Raw genomic sequence first — 16473 nt, 5'->3', positions numbered from 1 at the left:
TTATTATTTGTCGCAGCATATATTTCACTTAACTATTAAAAACTAATTAATATAAATGCCGTGCACATATGACCACTGATATGAAATAAAAGATNCATATCAAAAATAATAATAATTGTTTTGTTGTTGCATTATACATTAAAGTATAGGATAAGTTAACTTAAATATTACAGGTTTGTTTCGCAGAATTATTTACGATTATTACGATTTAATGTTAACAAATTTGCTCTACAGGACCAACAATGTAAAAATAGTGCGGGCGTACGTGTATAGTAAACTACGAAAACATATTTAATTTCGACACAACAAATTTAGCCACTGATTTTAACAGTCAATTGAATCTAAATCCGAATCTAAACTCAAGTTTGCAAGCATAAGTGAATCTTAATACTCGAATTAGAGAGTAAAAATTCTGACATGTTCCTAGTATACATGTATAATGCTGTACTTAGAACTTTGTTTTACAGACTATTATTGTGCTTAAATGTCATATATATATATGTCATATATATATATATATATATATGTATATATATATATATATATATATATTCCTATTTCAAAATACAATTATGTCAGTCTGAATGTTTGCTAGGTTACCTAGCGGTAAATAGATAACTTACAGAAGAGTCATCACGCGTCATCTTCAGAAAAGTATCGGTGTCTTACAGCTTGAGCTGCGGTTATACGACTATGAGGATCAAACATGAGCATACTCTTTAATAGATCTAGTCCATGTTCATCTAGATCTGGTATTATTGCACCAAGAGGTATAGGTGGCCTGTGAGGGAAAGCTGTCCAACTGACTGATACGTTTTCTGGCCATGCTTGCTGCGATGGAGTACCTACAACTCTGCAAAGAAGAGAGAGAGAGAAAGAGAGAGTCAATGTTAAAAAATCATATGATACGGCTTTCAATATGAAAAAAAAAAAAAGAGTTAGTCAACTCACTTAAAGATCCTGTCCAATTGATCTCCCTCGCTGGTACCCGGGAATAATGGCTCCAATTTGTAAAGTTCCGCCATGATACATCCGACAGACCAAATATCTACGGGTGTAGCATAGGAACATCCCAAGAGTACTTCAGGTGCTCGATACCACTGAGTTACGACCTAGGTGTGTAATGGAACATCATAGAGCTTTATCTGGGTAATTGATAGGCCACGCGAGAGCCGTTGCTGATACATCATCTTCATATGAAATACTCATACATACGACAGAGGTTAGTTTCATCTCGAAGTCATAAGTCTTAGCCAGACCGAAATCTGCGATCTTGATTCTTCCATCCCGCGTCACCAGAAGATTCTGAGGCTTTAAATCCCTATGTATTATTCTATGGCTATGTAGGAACTCTACTCCACAAAGTATCTCCTTTGACATTTGCCTGACGAGATACGGAGGGATACCTGTCTGCGGACAGTTAGTTATGTAAGAAGCAAGATCTCTCTCCACATGTTCGAACACCAGCCACAGGGTGAGGCCACGATCCAACCTTCCGGACCGTTCGCCGGAGGGTAAGTCAAGGTAACTTCCTTGACAAACATCCAACAACCTGACCTAGAAGAAGAAAGCTAAATATCAGTCACTCGGTTCACACAGAGTCGCTTTATATTAACTCTAGTAGTTGTTAATTTATTTCTCACTGTTTCTTTCGATACTTTAGTGCCCGATCTATCAGCCAGGTGCTAATGAAGGAGAGATGATTTCAACGAGCCGAGGGAAATAATGGGAAGATCGGTGTATCTGTGAGATACATCGCAACCCGTTTACGGATGAAAAATCTAGCGACTAACGGAGGATTAACAAGATTATTGGAAATAGGACTCACGATGTGCGGGTGTTCAAATCGTTCGAGCTGCTTCAGAGTAGCGATTTCTCTCAGCGTGGACATAGGCAGACCGTCTTCCGTCAGAGGCACCCTGACTTTCTTAAGCGCTACAATTTGACCGCTAGCCTTGTCTTTCGCTTTGTACACTGTGCCGTAAGCGCCGTTCCCGATAAGGGACAGCTCCTCGTACGATGCATGCTCGCCCAGCAAGGATGTTTGAATCTGAATGGTCGTCTCGGATGTTTTGCCGGGGGAACCAGGGAGCTCGCGTTGATTACTGTACTTCATTACAACGGATTTCAATGTGCCGAACTGTTCTTCCTTCGACGAACCCGGAGTCGGTTCCGTTGCGGAGGTCGCTGCGGAAGTCGTTGCGGAGCTTGTCTTTTGTTCGAACAGCTCCAGACTTGTTTCAGCCGAGCCCGATGACGTCTCACCGATCGATTGTCTCGACGCTTCCGCGGATTCAGCGGTTTCCCCGAGATGTTTCCCCTTTTCCTGAACGACTCCCGTCCGCGAGGAGATCTCGCTCTTAGACGGTGTCTCGGCGCCTTCTAATTTCGTTGGGTCCTCTTCCGCGGCCGATTTTCCGGGTGACGTTTCAGACTGCCTGGATTTCTTCGGGGCCGTTGGCGTCGATAGATCTGGTTCGAGCTCTGTGCTCGAACGTCGCGATCTACCAGCCATCACAACATCTCGACTTCTACCTGGAATAACAATAAATTTCCTCCTTATTATCTTCGGCAAACACAATGGCGTATTAATGTCGTCAAATGACATGTTAATAATGCACTGATGACGTCTCTCTGGCATTATTAACACGTCATTTCCCAGACAGCAAAATATTTGTAAAACATTTAAAAAACATAGATACTAAATATTTTGCAAATGTTCAAATGTCCGGAAAAGCTAGGCACGGGGAAGATCATGATAAATATTCCAAAATATTTCCGGGGAATAATTTTCATAAATAGCGAAAAAATTATTTCACTTAAGTAAAACCGTGTTTTAGTTATTTATGAAAAATAATCATAAATATTTTTGAATATTTATCGTCATCTTTCTCACGCCTGACCTTCCCGGACGTTTGGATATTTACGAAATATTTAATATCTATATTTTTCAAATCTTTTATAACTATCATGTGTTGTCTGGGTTGTATTTGATGGCTCTCGGCGGCAGCTATAAACATGAAAAATATGAGTTACTCGAAACGGTATCGGCTACTTGGGTTATTACTGACAAATACGTTCATCGGTAATTCCTCGAAGTCACGAGAATGCTGCTTCGATCAACTTTCACAAGCGGAATCAGTAACTTAGCTTATCTCACGAGGATGACAATTGTATCCAGACGAGAATGAATGAAAGCCGGTAATATTTCCTGCCGTGTACACACGGCCGAACAATCTTCGCTCTCCCGTGTCTACAACATCGAAGTTACCGCGAGAAAGAGAAAGAGAGAGGACACACAGTGAGCGACAACGACCTGAAATCCTGAAACGTCCGGGCCGGATATCACGAGACGCCGCGCGAGAGTTCTCTCCTCGGCCGATCACCACCTACGAACGCACGCTGTCTGACAGATTCATATTGGGGATCTCCGTCTGCGCGGAGATGTGCAAGGATAAGATGCAATACGGCGCGTATCGTATGTATTCTCAGTGTATCGTGATGCGTGCATACATGTTTGTTCAGTCACACTTGTGACACCCGGGTCCGCGGCGCAAGGCAAATACACGGCTCTCTTCCTTTCTCTTTCCTTCTCCCTCTCTCTTCCCCTCTCTGTCGCGCGCGCGCGCGTTTTATTAAAATTTCGAGACGGCACCGCAAACGCGCGGGCCGATCGAGGCGGACCGTCTGCTACGCGACATCTGCACCGACACCTGCGCTCATATAATAGCCTGCCATGATGGCCTCATCGTCGGCTTTCCAGAACATCTTGTAAATGCAACGGAGGCCCTACAACACCACCCGGGGTCTTTGCCCTTCGTTCTCTTCGGCCTCTCGACGGACGATGCTCGTTGGACGGTCGAAGGAAATATTCGCGGTGGTTTTCTCGCTCCGTTAAGGTATCCCCCGTTTGATGAGGCGGTCGCAGGTTTCGGTTAGTGAAGTACGAAGGGCCTACGTGTCCTTGTACGATACACGGAAGAGGAGTGGCGTACATTCGCGTTCGTACTGTTTGCACGCTTAAAACGTCCACGGCATTGGAGCGACGTTTAAAAGGAAGCTCGAGATATTGGGTTGCATAAAGAGATACGAAGTTTGTGCTTTGTACGCGATAGCGGACGTATCTGTGCCGTAACCGAAATGGTTTTAAATAACCGGATGCTGAAAAAAGACGGGCGACTTCAGAGTCCGGAGGAAATAATAAACTACTAGCGCGCGCGTTCGTTATCACTCCGTGATTTGCTCCCTTTTTCTCAGTGCAGCCCACATGGTCGTCATTAAATGCTCGAATGCTGTGGGAAATGCCGAGTTACAAGATAATGCAGAGTATCGTCGGGGATATACGTGCGACGGCGACGGTTAATTTAATATTATAGAGTACACGCGCGCGTACGTTTCGTCATTAAGCAATCGTCGTGGTGAGAAAATGTGTGTGTGTATGTGTGTGTCAACGGTAAACATAATGTGTGCCGAGTGACCCACATTGGTAATTTTGGAGATGAACGTCCCGCGGACGGATGTGTGCTCGCGGCTTTGATTAAGTCGCTCTCTATCAACTTCCTCTTACGATAAGAGATTCGAGCAAGGAAAGCGGAACGGAAGAACGGAAGGAACGAACGAACGGAGAGAGCCGAGTAAAATTTTATACATCTCCTCTTGTTCTTCCTTTTCTCCGTGGCACGTCCGACGTCGAATTAGAGCGTAGAGGCTAAGCGGGAACGCGTCGGCCATAAATTTCCAGAGGTCGGCCTGGAAAAATCCCCAATGGCGATCGAGATCTGTTGCTAAGTGAATGAAGTGCGTGAGGGGAAAGGGAAATATATGGGTTCACGCGGTTCACGGGGATCGGAGAAAAACGTGTCTTCGTTTTCTCTCTTTCTCTTCCTTTTTTCCCTCCCTTTTTCTTTCTCTTCTGGAAGAAGCCAGCAACTTTGTATGTACAGAGCGCACGTTTCCATGCGGCATTATCTCGAGACCACCTTCTTGGAAGAGGCAGATGTTTCTCTACGGTTTCGTTGGAGAAGGAGAGACAGTTTGAGGACAGCGAAGTGCAGTGTGAGAATACCTTCCTCTTTTTTTTCTCTCTCTCTCTCTCTTTCTCCTTCTCTCTTCTTCTTCTTCTTCTTGACTCGACGCTTCGAAGGCGAAGGAGCGTACTTCGCGTATTCTCAATTATTCCTCGTTCATATTTATTCTTGTTTAGTGGACACGCAGTAATATGTCGGCGATATTTTGTATCCGCTGGGGTGGTGTATCGCATTCGAAGATAATTGCCGAGTATCCTGCGCATTTCATTAAAAATATAGGGGCGTCCAGTCATTATACCACCGTGTGGAAATGATATTAACGTCAATAAATAATTCAGAGGTGGTGACCGAGCAGAGAACATTTGACTTTCCGTCTCTTTGTACGTGCCGTCCGTTAAAAATGCATTTGGTTATCAATGCAGCTACCCGAGGCGGAGTTTTTAATTCTACGTTAGTCCTCAAGCGGAGAAAACGGAAATAAGTTCCCACTCGCAGCGTCAAAGGAGCACAATAGAAGACCTTTGAACATTTAACGTAGAACTAAATTAGATTTAAACCAGGACTGAAATTTCGACGCGGATATGAAGAAATTTTCACTCCCTTTCACGACGTGTGACTATAACATCTTTCATTGTTTACACATCGTTTACGATAACTTTCGATAACGTTTCCCTTTTTAGTTTCTCACTTTCTTTCTCTCTGTCTCCCTTGCCTTCAGGAAGAAAGGAATTTCGTTCTTACTGCGAAGGTCTTCAACGTGGCTTCAACATTTGCAACACCTAACAATAGGCTCTTTTCCTTTCTCGAGCAGTCTTCCCCTTGTTTCCTGCAGCTCTTTCTTCTACTCCGCCGCCGCCGCCAGGAGGCCTCAGAAAAGACACGATATTCTGTCACATTGTTCCACTTCAACAGCCATAAAAGGGAGAAAAACAGCGCGGGATTGACGCAGCAGATAAGAAAACGCTCCGTGGGAAGACATGGGAAAACCGATAACGCGAAATCTTTATGTTAGATAAAGATACGGTAATACGAATGACGCGCGTGCGATACTCAAACATACCCACACGTTCGCAGCACAGAAATATAAAGAGATTCTCGACTGAATCTCTCTGTTTTTAATATTCAATTTAAAGCACGTTACACACATTATGACATGTCGACGTTGGTTCTGGAACACGAGACCGCACTATGAAGAGAAATGTAGAAAAGCACGATTTCCGTTAGAAAATTAGGTGACGTAAGAACTTTCGAACATTGGAATGTCGAATTACTCAATCTCCTTATCGCATCGCTCGATGCGGTATTATGAAGTGCTCGTTGATCTGGACGGACTCATAGCTTCTCTGTGAACAAATCCGAAATTAGGCAGATGCGATATTCTAATTTCGCACCGCGTCCACGCAAGAGCCACTCTCGAGGAACGACNAAAAAAAAAAAAAAAAAAAAAAAACAAACAAAACAAAAAAACCAAACACATCAAAGGTAAAAGGATAGAAGAGGAAAGTATCCTCAGCATTGTTTCACAAAAGTGAGTATCGTCCGTTGTCGGATGTGTATCTTGATGTTCAGCCAATCGAGAGTCGGCTGCCGGCGGAGTCGAGGAAAAATTTTAGGTCATGCCGGTTACACCGCGCCGGCTTCCGTGAGGTTACACGTGTTACAATGTTTACGCACTATGTAGCACGTAGCGATAAGGCGACGTAGTGCGTAAATCACGCGTCGCCTCAATTGCAACGTAATTGAAGCCGCATTTACGGTCCATTGTTTGCAAAGTCGGGCGTGGATGCGCGCGGGAAGAGAGGGGGGGGGGGAAGCGCTGCATGAATGAATTGCTACGCGCTCACGTTCGCGCGAAGACGATACGTGGGCCCATTAATTCGTTTCGATGCGGTAGGTATGACGCCAAGTTGGAGAATCCTCTGTTAAATCTCGACGACGCGGCTTGCGGAGTCGCGCGCGACCTGTTTTGTTAAAAGTTTTACGCCGTATTATCTCGAAACGCCGAGAGCGTTTCTCAATCGGACCGCCGCGCTATTGATGTCAGAACGCGTTATCAACGCCGGAATGCACAAAGCGGCTCGATTCTGTCCCGATGAATTAAGCCGCGGCGTACGAGAGGCGCGATTGAGAAAAAGGGTGAGATTTCTTGGCTTCGTTCGAGTGTCGTATCGAAAGCGAATATTCCCCGCGTATCTCGTAACGGACGACGAGCGGGCGTCGTTCCTTCCACGTGGAACACCGTCCGTGGGGAGGAGCGGGCGACGCGGGTGACGATCTAATTATGAACTCGAATAAATCGTGCGGGCTCCGTCTAATTAAAGATACCGAAGATTCGGCCGGCGGAATTTCGAGACCTCGTTCGGCCGCGCGCTAGACTACTCGAGCTAAGTAAACAGGCCGTCACTGTCTCTAGATTATCCGTTCGGATTGACACTGCTATGTGCTCAAGTCTTTCACACAACAAACACTTGCTCAACGCTCTCATTCACTTCTATTTCTAGAACGAAAAGTCGAGCGTGAGTATACTAGTAGAGTACGCGCGGCCAGTACCGTAACATCGCCTCGATAGCGTCTGGCTGGTCCTAAAACTGTGACACGCCAAGTACAGTTGGTCGCTTTTTTTCTTTTCACCAGCCGACACATCGTCCCGACACGCGTGGTGCTCCGATGCACGGTTTTACGAAAAATAAACGACGAAAATGCGCCGATTTTTCACGCGGAAATATGATCGCTGGACTTTTTCTATCTCGTTGAAAAACATTTCTATAATTGTCGATTGGTACACGGCAAGGTTATCTGCCGCGTGTACAAGTTCACGAAGTAGCGCAGCTCGTTGCAGAAGTGTCGTTGCATTTCTCGGAAGATGCGGGGACTGCAAGCGTTGCGCTTATATTATATTTTGTGCGAACCGTAGATTTGAACGGGCATGAATGCGATATGTCGCTGATATCATTCTCAGAATGCCGGTCAGCGCAAATTATTCATTCGGGGATGACGTGACTAACGGGATTATCCGATATTGCTAAACGCGCCGTCCGAACAAAATACACGCACGTGTTGATGATAGCGTCGGAATTAAAGCGGGCTCCCGATCGATTTCTTTATCGAGACGCCTCTCACGCCTGCGAAATCACCTCTCAGAAATGGATGTGGGTGTTCCTACTTGCACTCCTCGAGCAACGGATTGCGCGGAAACGCGCTTTCGAAATTGTTCTCTTATCTGCGCCGAACACGCACGGTGGAATTCCACGGTTTTAGTGCCCCGAGGATGTCCCAATCGAGTTCTAACGGCTCACGTGGCTCCTCTACGCCTTTTCTACTACGCACATTGTCCGTAAACAACACAGACAGACACGACGGCAAGAGTAGGGCGAACCACCCCCGTCGCTGAATCATCGCCTCTTCTCTTATCTTCTCACACTCGAGGCATTTCATTTTCCCCGGCACTTCGTAGATACGACATCCCATCGAAATGTGCATTTCTCATGGTGAAGCGCGTTACGAAATCATAGATAACGTACAAGTATGCCGAGACTCGGAGTGATTTTCTAGAAGACGAGACACTTCCCGGCGAGATGCCTTGAAGGGCACCTTACGGGTAACGCAGGATGCGACAAAACGGCGGGTTAAACGTTAATCTGCGTCTGATCGCCGGTGTGAGCGCGAAAAGAGAGCGTTTCACGAGGCGAGCGCGAGGCGGGGGGATTAACCATGCGTTAAAGTCCTCATTATTCCCGCGAGCAGGAAACCTAACTCCACATTCAAATCGCGTTCTTATCAGTTGAGAAATCGACGACCGGCCTCGAGCACGGCCCGAGAGTTCTTTCTCTCGTCTCTCCCGAGATCGGCCGAAAGATCTAGCATCGTTCCCACAGCATCGTAATACCCCTCGCACGCGATTTTTCATCAAAGCCCCGAAGCGACCAGCCGACACTCGCGACGAACCGTCCAATCGTCGCGGCGACTTCAGCTCGGCGGTTTCACACGCGGGACACACGGATCCCCCGCGTTGGCCGGTAACACAAAGAGGAGAAAAAACCAAGCGAAACCGGCCGCTTATATTTCACCGTGAGCTCTTCTTTCAAGAGGTAATGGGAGGTCCACCTCTCTCTCTCTCTCCTCTCTCGGCAATTCCCGCACCTTCCACGTCCCGACAGTGTTGCGGCAGCAACCCCGAAGCCCACATTCCGCGCTTACCTACCTACTGATGCTAAGGTGCTGACCTCCCGCGAGAGGAACGGAACAGCGGAAACCGCGACGCAGCGTGGAAGATGAAGATGAAGAAGAAGCAGAAGCAGCAACAGAAGAAGAAGAAGGAGAAGACGCGCACGAAGAAGACGGCGGCCAGTGACGGACGATGACGAAGAGAGCGCGGTGCACAACACACACACACACACAGAGAGCGGGCACAACACGACACACAAGCGAGAGACCGTGTGTACAACTCGGAGCTCCGCGCGCCGGAAACGGTATTAACGAACGCCGCGTGCGCGGCGTGTACGCACGCACTCGCTCGTAAGCACTCGCGCGAGACACAACGGGGTTATATGAGCCGCACACAGGAGGCGACGACACGTCACGCATACACACCAGCCCGTTTGCCACTCACAAACCGTGGCCGGCGCACGGCCGACGAATCGTCAGGCTCTATCCGATGGTAGGCGGCATGAGAGAGACCCGACACAGGCCAAGCTGTGGGTCAGGCCGTAGGAGCAAGCGAGGCTCGCCGCGTCCGGCTCAACGGATCCTATCAGTTGACGCCGGTCCCTCGAGCGGGCTGGCCGGTTCCCGAAGGGATCGGCTTGTGTCGCACCCGGGGAAAGCGCGGACCTCTCGCAGCTGCCGTCCTATTTCCCAACTCGAGCCGCACGATCGAATTACCGGGGAATAATCGCACCCTCTTGCGCTCCGAAGAGAGGGTTGGCTGGACCGCTTTCGAGGATCGGTACGGATGCACACATTGGGCTTTCGATCTCCGCTCGGTTCCTCCACTCCGAATGTGAATGGAGTCTAATTTGGAAGAATAAACGGGGCTGGATATACCGAGTAGATGTATAGAGCGGTTACCTCGGGATACTATATCCGTTTTATTCTTCCAAGTTTCGACCGAGTTTATTGTCGACGAACTAATGAATAAGACCCTCGATACCCCGTTGAGTAAGGGTTGGAGGAAGATATACTTGTGCGTCTTGCGATGTAATTGAATCAGACGAGCGAGTATGATAGAATGGAATGTTTCAGTATTTTATGCGTTTTTGAATGAAATTCCGATAGTATGATTAGAGAATGTCGATCGGCGAGACTATTTGTAACTGTGCTGCCCTCTAGAACAATCTGGCTTCCTTTGTCAACTCCAGGATCCATCGGACACAATTTCAGTTTTCAAATATCTTTTTCAGCAATTCTGCCCCCAAGGATTCATATTTAATGGTTTTTTAGGATCTCCCAGAAAGCAAAGGGGAGGAAATTTACTATTTTTTATAGAATAAATTAATCCTTTAATTTAATTAATGCCTTCCCGCGTTATTCTAAATAAATAAAAATAAACTAAGAAAGTGAGAGAGAGAGAGAGAGAGAGAGAGAGAAAATAAACTCGTGGCAGTTGAGAGCAAACAAAGTCAATATTCGCGCCCGTATGTACTTACATATTTATGGCTGCATTAGTGATCCCTAAAGCGGACGGTGCGTCGTTTAAATAAGCTTTACAGGCGGCGGAGAACGTGTAATTTCTCGTCATCTTACGGAACCCTAGTTTGGGAAGCGCTGATCGGGGGTCCGGGAGGAGGCACGCCAGCGTTTCGAAGATCCAGGGTCCCGTGAATCCCGTGTCTGAAGGGACGAGACGAGCGTCGGAGCCGACGTATACGGTGGCTCGTTCAAGTTACTGAATGACCGCACGCGATATGCCCGGAGTATATATGAACGGAGAGACAGAGCGAGAAAGAGAGAGCAAAGAGGAGAAAGAGAGGGAGGGAGAGAGACCGACTATGATTTCCCAGATACGTTCGTGGAAACGCATGACGCTTTGCGCATAGTATAGTACCTGTCTTTGGCGAACGAATGTGATTCACGACTATCGCTCAGCTAAATTCTGAACCAACGCGTCAGCCGGCTGAACTCTAGAGTAATAGACGAGGGTGATTTTGGAGAGTATCCAAGCATGTGACGAAGCCCTGATTCTACGTAATTCTATCCTGGGAAATTGCACGCGGAGTTTCCCGCGATCCTAGACCGGGAAAACTGCAGATTTTGCAGATAACTCGAACGGTAACGCTGCTTCGTTAAATGTTTGCGGCACGCCGGTTATCGTTCGTGTCGTGACAACTGCAGAATTAGAGACAATCGAATTGCACGTGATGTCATGGTGAGAATTCAATTTTACGTGTCGGCATGTCGAATTGTTATTTGTTGCAACCTTCATGCCTGCATCAGGCATTATGTTACGCAATGTCATTATTACACAGGCCGGTGATACTATAAATCACGTTTAATGTAGAACCGGCATTTTTCCCCGCTATTCATGCAACTTCCGTTCGGGAAATGGTACTTTTCTGCTACTGACGTCGTTAATCTATGAATAAAAGAACGATCATTACTGATCGGGCGTCCATGTATATTTATTCGTAGCCGGATCATGAATATCTATGTTTCGTTCCGCGAATGACGGTAAAGTCCTGCCGAGTCCAGGCAAATATTAGTTTATATAGATGCAGAAGCATCGTGAAACGTACAACGCGCGGATTTTACGCGGTGATTGTGTCTGACATACCACCTCGTCGTTTGAAATCATGATTCGTGACATTAATGATTCATACGGCGCCACAGAGTCCTGATTAGATCATCTAATTACGTCGGACGAAGTAATTATTTTTTTAACTCAGGAAAATGTTCCTCCTTCCGTTCCCGTTAAACACTTTCGACACCTCTGTCCCTGAGAAAATCGCTTACTATTATTCTTATATTCTGCGACCAGGTTACCAACGCCATAAGACACAACAATATCCCACAGCGACACAGAGCCCAGAGATTGAATCGCCTAATCACATCTGATGCAAGCGTTACTTTATTAATATATGAAAAAATACGGTTTCGTCATTCCTGTTCAACACTTTCGGTCTCGCTCTGAGAAGATCGCTTAACTATAATTCTTATATTCTGTGACCAGGCCTGCTTACCATCGCGACAAGACATAACATCTCACGTTAGTATCGCCACGCCGGCGGGGCTGCATGCATATTCCCAGCGAAATTAACGGCGCGACATTACACATTCGTCATCCGCACTTGACACTATCACCCACGAACGGAGGAAGTCGCGGCGGTTTCGCGACGACCGCAGAACGACTAGGACCCTCCGTTATTTCAACATCCACGTCGCCGTAAAAATCGCACGCCCCGGTCGCGTGATCCTCGCCACGCTTTCGGAAAAGCCGGAGGATCCTGCGCTCTTTCGCAGCGGGGAATCCTCGGCGGGATCCGCCGAAGCGGCCTGTTCTCCTCCCGGAATTATCTTGTCGCGCATATAAATATACGATAAATCAATAAATCGAGATATTTGTTCACTTAATAGGTAAACAAATCGGTAGATTTGTATGCGAATAAATTCATTTCATTGATTTATTTATTTATCGGTCATTTACGTCAGCTGCGCTGTGTACTTGAATTTGGAAGATTTAAAGAATATATATACATACACGTACACAAAGTGGCTGGGGAGTTCAACAGCCGCGTTAGCATGCGGAGGATGCGCGGTGGCTATGCGCTTTGGAAATGAAGACAGTCAAGATGACGGCCGGTTGCGGGCCCACAATCTACTTTGTTGAATAAAGATCCCGCGCGATGTTATTTCCCCGAGGATTGAAAACAATTTGAAGTGAGACGGAGGCGAAGGAAAAAGACACGTTTTCAGTTTTCAGCCATCGCCGTGGAAGATGGCTGATTTATCGCATTCCGCGAATAATTGATGGCCAGTGAGAAGTCGCAATTGCGCGAATCGTAAAGCCGGAGTCTCGATGACGGAGATACACCGATAAATATTATTACGAGCCCGCGCGCGTCATGATAGCCGAGATACCGTTCTGCCAATTGTTAGTTATGCAATCATTGGAATTACACAGTCTGCGCGAAATCCCCAATCGCCGCGCACCGGGCTTTTATCGTCGGCACGAGGCGCCACGAAGAAGGGAACGCTAATAGTTTGAAAAATTAGGAACACGAAACATTCCTACGGCACAGCTCTCGCGCCGACACGATAGTTCCCGGCGTCCCACTAAACGTTTTACCATTCTAATCACTGGTCTTTATCAGTAACACAAACACGCGATAAACCTCTTAATCAAGCTGTTATATTTACAGACACCCAATTCTATCTCGAATTAAAAACGAGATAGCACCAGCGCGCGTATTATCTCTTTGCACCTTTGCACATGCACAGAAGAGCGTGCGTGTAAGTTCTCGCGGGGGCCGTCGGTACAACAACAAAAAAAAAACAAGGAACCACCGTCGAGGCAAAATCAGCCGCGTCCAATAAATTTCGCCGTCGAGTGCAATTTAAGCGACGACGCTCTCCGCGTGCGCGTGCGCGCGCGAGAGAGATGGATAGAATCAGAGAGTCAGAGAGAGAGAGAGAGAGAGAGGGAGGAGAAAGAAAGAGAGTACGACGAGTTTCCGGACATGGACACACGAATACGAAGGAGCGTGGCGAGGGGCAGCGGCGGGTGGAAAAAGAAAGGAGCGAAACAAACAAAACAACGCACCAGCGCAGCTTCACCGCATCCCCGGATGTGTTCCACGGAGTGGCCAGACGATAACGCAGGACCACGTGCTGGACGCGTTCCCAGGACGGGCTGATATTCCTCGCGCGGCCGTCGATCGTCATCACGTAGTCGCGTAGTCGCCGCTGAGAACGGCGCCAGGTAGCGAGGGCTCCATACTCTCTCTCTCTCTCTTCTGGTAGAGAGGCCCGGGTCTCGATCTCTCTTCGTGGCCCTCTCACTCGCGGCGATGAGCGTGTTGCGCGCTCCGAAACATGAATGGAATGCTTCCTCCGGCGGCCGATGCACGTAAGAGACGACCGCGGATCCGGAATGGAATGGGCCGGGAGACTCCACGGCTGGGCCAGGAGTGGGCCCGGCGCTCGCCGGGCCCTTCACAGGGCTCGATGCGGCGCCAGGGCTGTAGCTGTCCCCAGCGTTTAATCGAACCCTCGAGCGCGCGAGCCGTTCGCTCGTCGAGCGTCTGTCTGCGCCGGCCGATGGCGACGGCACCGCTTCGCTCTTCATTGAGCGAATTAAGCGATTAGAGGAACGAACGTTTAGGAAAAGCGTCGGGCCCCGAAGAAAGCCGCTATTGATTTCTCTCGCTATTGGCCCGCACACGGCTCGGGGTTCCCAATTTGGGGCGCTTCGGTCGTCCGAGTCTCTCTCGGAGACTGAAAAGTGAAAATTCACCGGTTAACCGGAGAAAAGGCATCTCTCAGCGCGAGTGAGTAATACGGGGGAGGCGGGAGGCCGTCCATTGACGATAACGAGAACTTTCCGAGTGCTTGTCAGAGCAGCTCGCGGGAAATTATCCCGCGTGACGAGCGATGACGCATCTAACGCTGCTCGTTTCTAAAAATGCGGCTAATGCAGTGACGCATACTGCTGCCAGATGACGTATGAATCAATGAGCATCATTGCCGCGTAACGATCTCGGCCGGTGCGCCTGCGTGACTCCATAGATTTAAATCCGCGGGGCCGATTAATGATCAATCGGGAGCTCCTGCGGAATTAAAGCGGAGGCGCGTAAACGAAAAACGCCCACTCGTCATTCACTCTCTCACGATCGGCTCGATCGTCCTGTTTCTTTCTTTTTCTTTTCACCTGAACCCGAACGACTCGCACGAACGGGCTCTCCGACTGACTCCGAACGGTAAGTGCAGCGGCTCTTCTGTCGTTTCGAATTTCGTCTCGATCATTCCTGCGTCTGAGGACGCAGTTGAGGCATTGAGAAAGAGCGTGAAAAAACACACACACACACACACAAAATATCGAAATTTTCTCCCCCGAAACCTTTCCTGACCGCTGGCAATTGAAGAGGCCGGGAATGGTGAGATTTTTTTTCCGCCTCCGTGGCGGCGATAGGTTCGAGGCGTGCGCCACGCATTCCATAGAGAAAATACGGTGACCCTAGGAAGAAGTGGAAGGGGATCGGGTTCCGTTATGTGCGTGATACATAATGAGGATATCGGAAAGTAGCTGATTTTCTTGTTGCAAAGACAAATGCTACATTCTCACCGGATTATCCGAACTGGCCGGGAAGAAGAAGGGGGAGGGAGAGAGGAAACGTTTTATTTACGAGTCGTTTCTCGGAACGCACATAGTGGAATGCGGGCCCTGCGTACCTCGTTTTTGAGCGGAATTAATATTCAATTTGATATCCCCGCTCTCTCAGACCATCTAGTACGCCGATATCTCGATGGGCTCGTTGAAATCCTGAAGCACGCGTATAAACGATTATGACTTGCACACTGGCAGAGAATCCAAAGTATACACGTGCATGTGTACGGATAGACGCACCGAACTCGAGTTTAATCGGCGGATCGGAATGGCGTTTATCGAACGAAAGCCGCGTTAAAACGCCCGAAACGAAATCATTATTATATCCCCGGCGCACGTGTGTTCATCGTCTGTAACGTATCTGTCAGTTATCTCCGTTATAGCGAGAGACGAACGTAAAAAGTAACATTAGGAATCCCGGAATCGTAGTGATTAAGGCCCAATAATGGCGGAGTCGTCTCGACGTTGCCGAAGCCAGGAAGCCACACCTGGTGTCCGTCTACACCTGGTTACTTTATAGAGCTCCCTTCATGCCGCATTTCGGCACGGTGCCTCGAGAGGGACGGGGAGGAAGCACAATGCGTCGACTGTACGGGAACGTGCCGATACATAAACCCCCTTATCACTCGGTCGTCGTAACGTCGGCCGCTTCTGTCTCGCACAGCGCGTCGTCGCTGAATTCGCCGGGAACGATTCTCTCCTACGGCCGATTGTCACCGTAAACCGCGCACACCGGTGTTTGAGAAATAACCGTGGGGCCGATGTGGCGCGGGATATCAGCTCGGTTACAGCCGATAGCCGAGCGGTAGCTCCTTACGACGGATTCAATCCGGTTGCTGGTGTTGAGCGCGCCCGCTGACACTGCCGTTGCATTTTCCTATGCAACGTGCGAGTGGGACGAGGCCTCCGGCGTTCCTCTATTTTCATTCCAGCGCGGACCGAACAATGGGGGATCTAAATTGAGCAAAAACCAGTCTGGCGTCTAGTTTGGTGAGGTCGGAGGCATTCTGGTGCACAGTGGAACCAGAAGCAGCGCGCTAGGAGGGTAGCGAGAAAGCCCTCCGTCCCCTGCTGCCGGGAGGAAGGTGGGGGGAGGAGAGGGGGGGGGGGCGAGAGGGGCCAAGGGGC

General features: G+C 48.3%; 1 protein-coding gene across 6 annotated transcripts; it reads right to left on the bottom strand.

The window, feature by feature from the left end:
- Positions 1 to 130: 130 nt before the first annotated feature.
- Positions 131 to 13834, bottom strand: LOC106744310 (cyclin-dependent kinase 4). Of its 6 annotated transcripts, none has more exons than XM_014618977.1 (5): positions 13783 to 13834; positions 1829 to 2535; positions 1216 to 1557; positions 952 to 1112; positions 131 to 853 (listed from the first exon to the last, which is right to left on the bottom strand). In XM_014618977.1, exons 2-5 carry the CDS (start codon positions 2513 to 2515, stop codon positions 634 to 636), a joined length of 1410 nt encoding a protein of 469 aa, XP_014474463.1. In that variant the 5' UTR covers positions 2516 to 2535; positions 13783 to 13834; the 3' UTR covers positions 131 to 633. The 6 variants fall into 6 exon arrangements, with proteins under 6 accessions (XP_014474463.1, XP_014474460.1, XP_014474461.1 ...); XM_014618974.1 differs by lacking the exon at positions 13783 to 13834 and adding an exon at positions 10673 to 10892 and having other exon boundaries at positions 1829 to 2531; XM_014618975.1 differs by lacking the exon at positions 13783 to 13834 and adding an exon at positions 10673 to 10758.
- Positions 13835 to 16473: the final 2639 nt, after the last annotated feature.

Source organism: Dinoponera quadriceps, unplaced genomic scaffold (genome assembly GCF_001313825.1).
Source record: "Dinoponera quadriceps isolate SergipeBrazil2010 unplaced genomic scaffold, ASM131382v1 scaffold707, whole genome shotgun sequence".
NCBI lineage: Eukaryota > Metazoa > Arthropoda > Insecta > Hymenoptera > Formicidae > Dinoponera > Dinoponera quadriceps.
The sequence above is the reverse complement of the archived record's forward strand: the minus strand, read 5'-3'. Positions and strand labels throughout refer to the sequence as shown.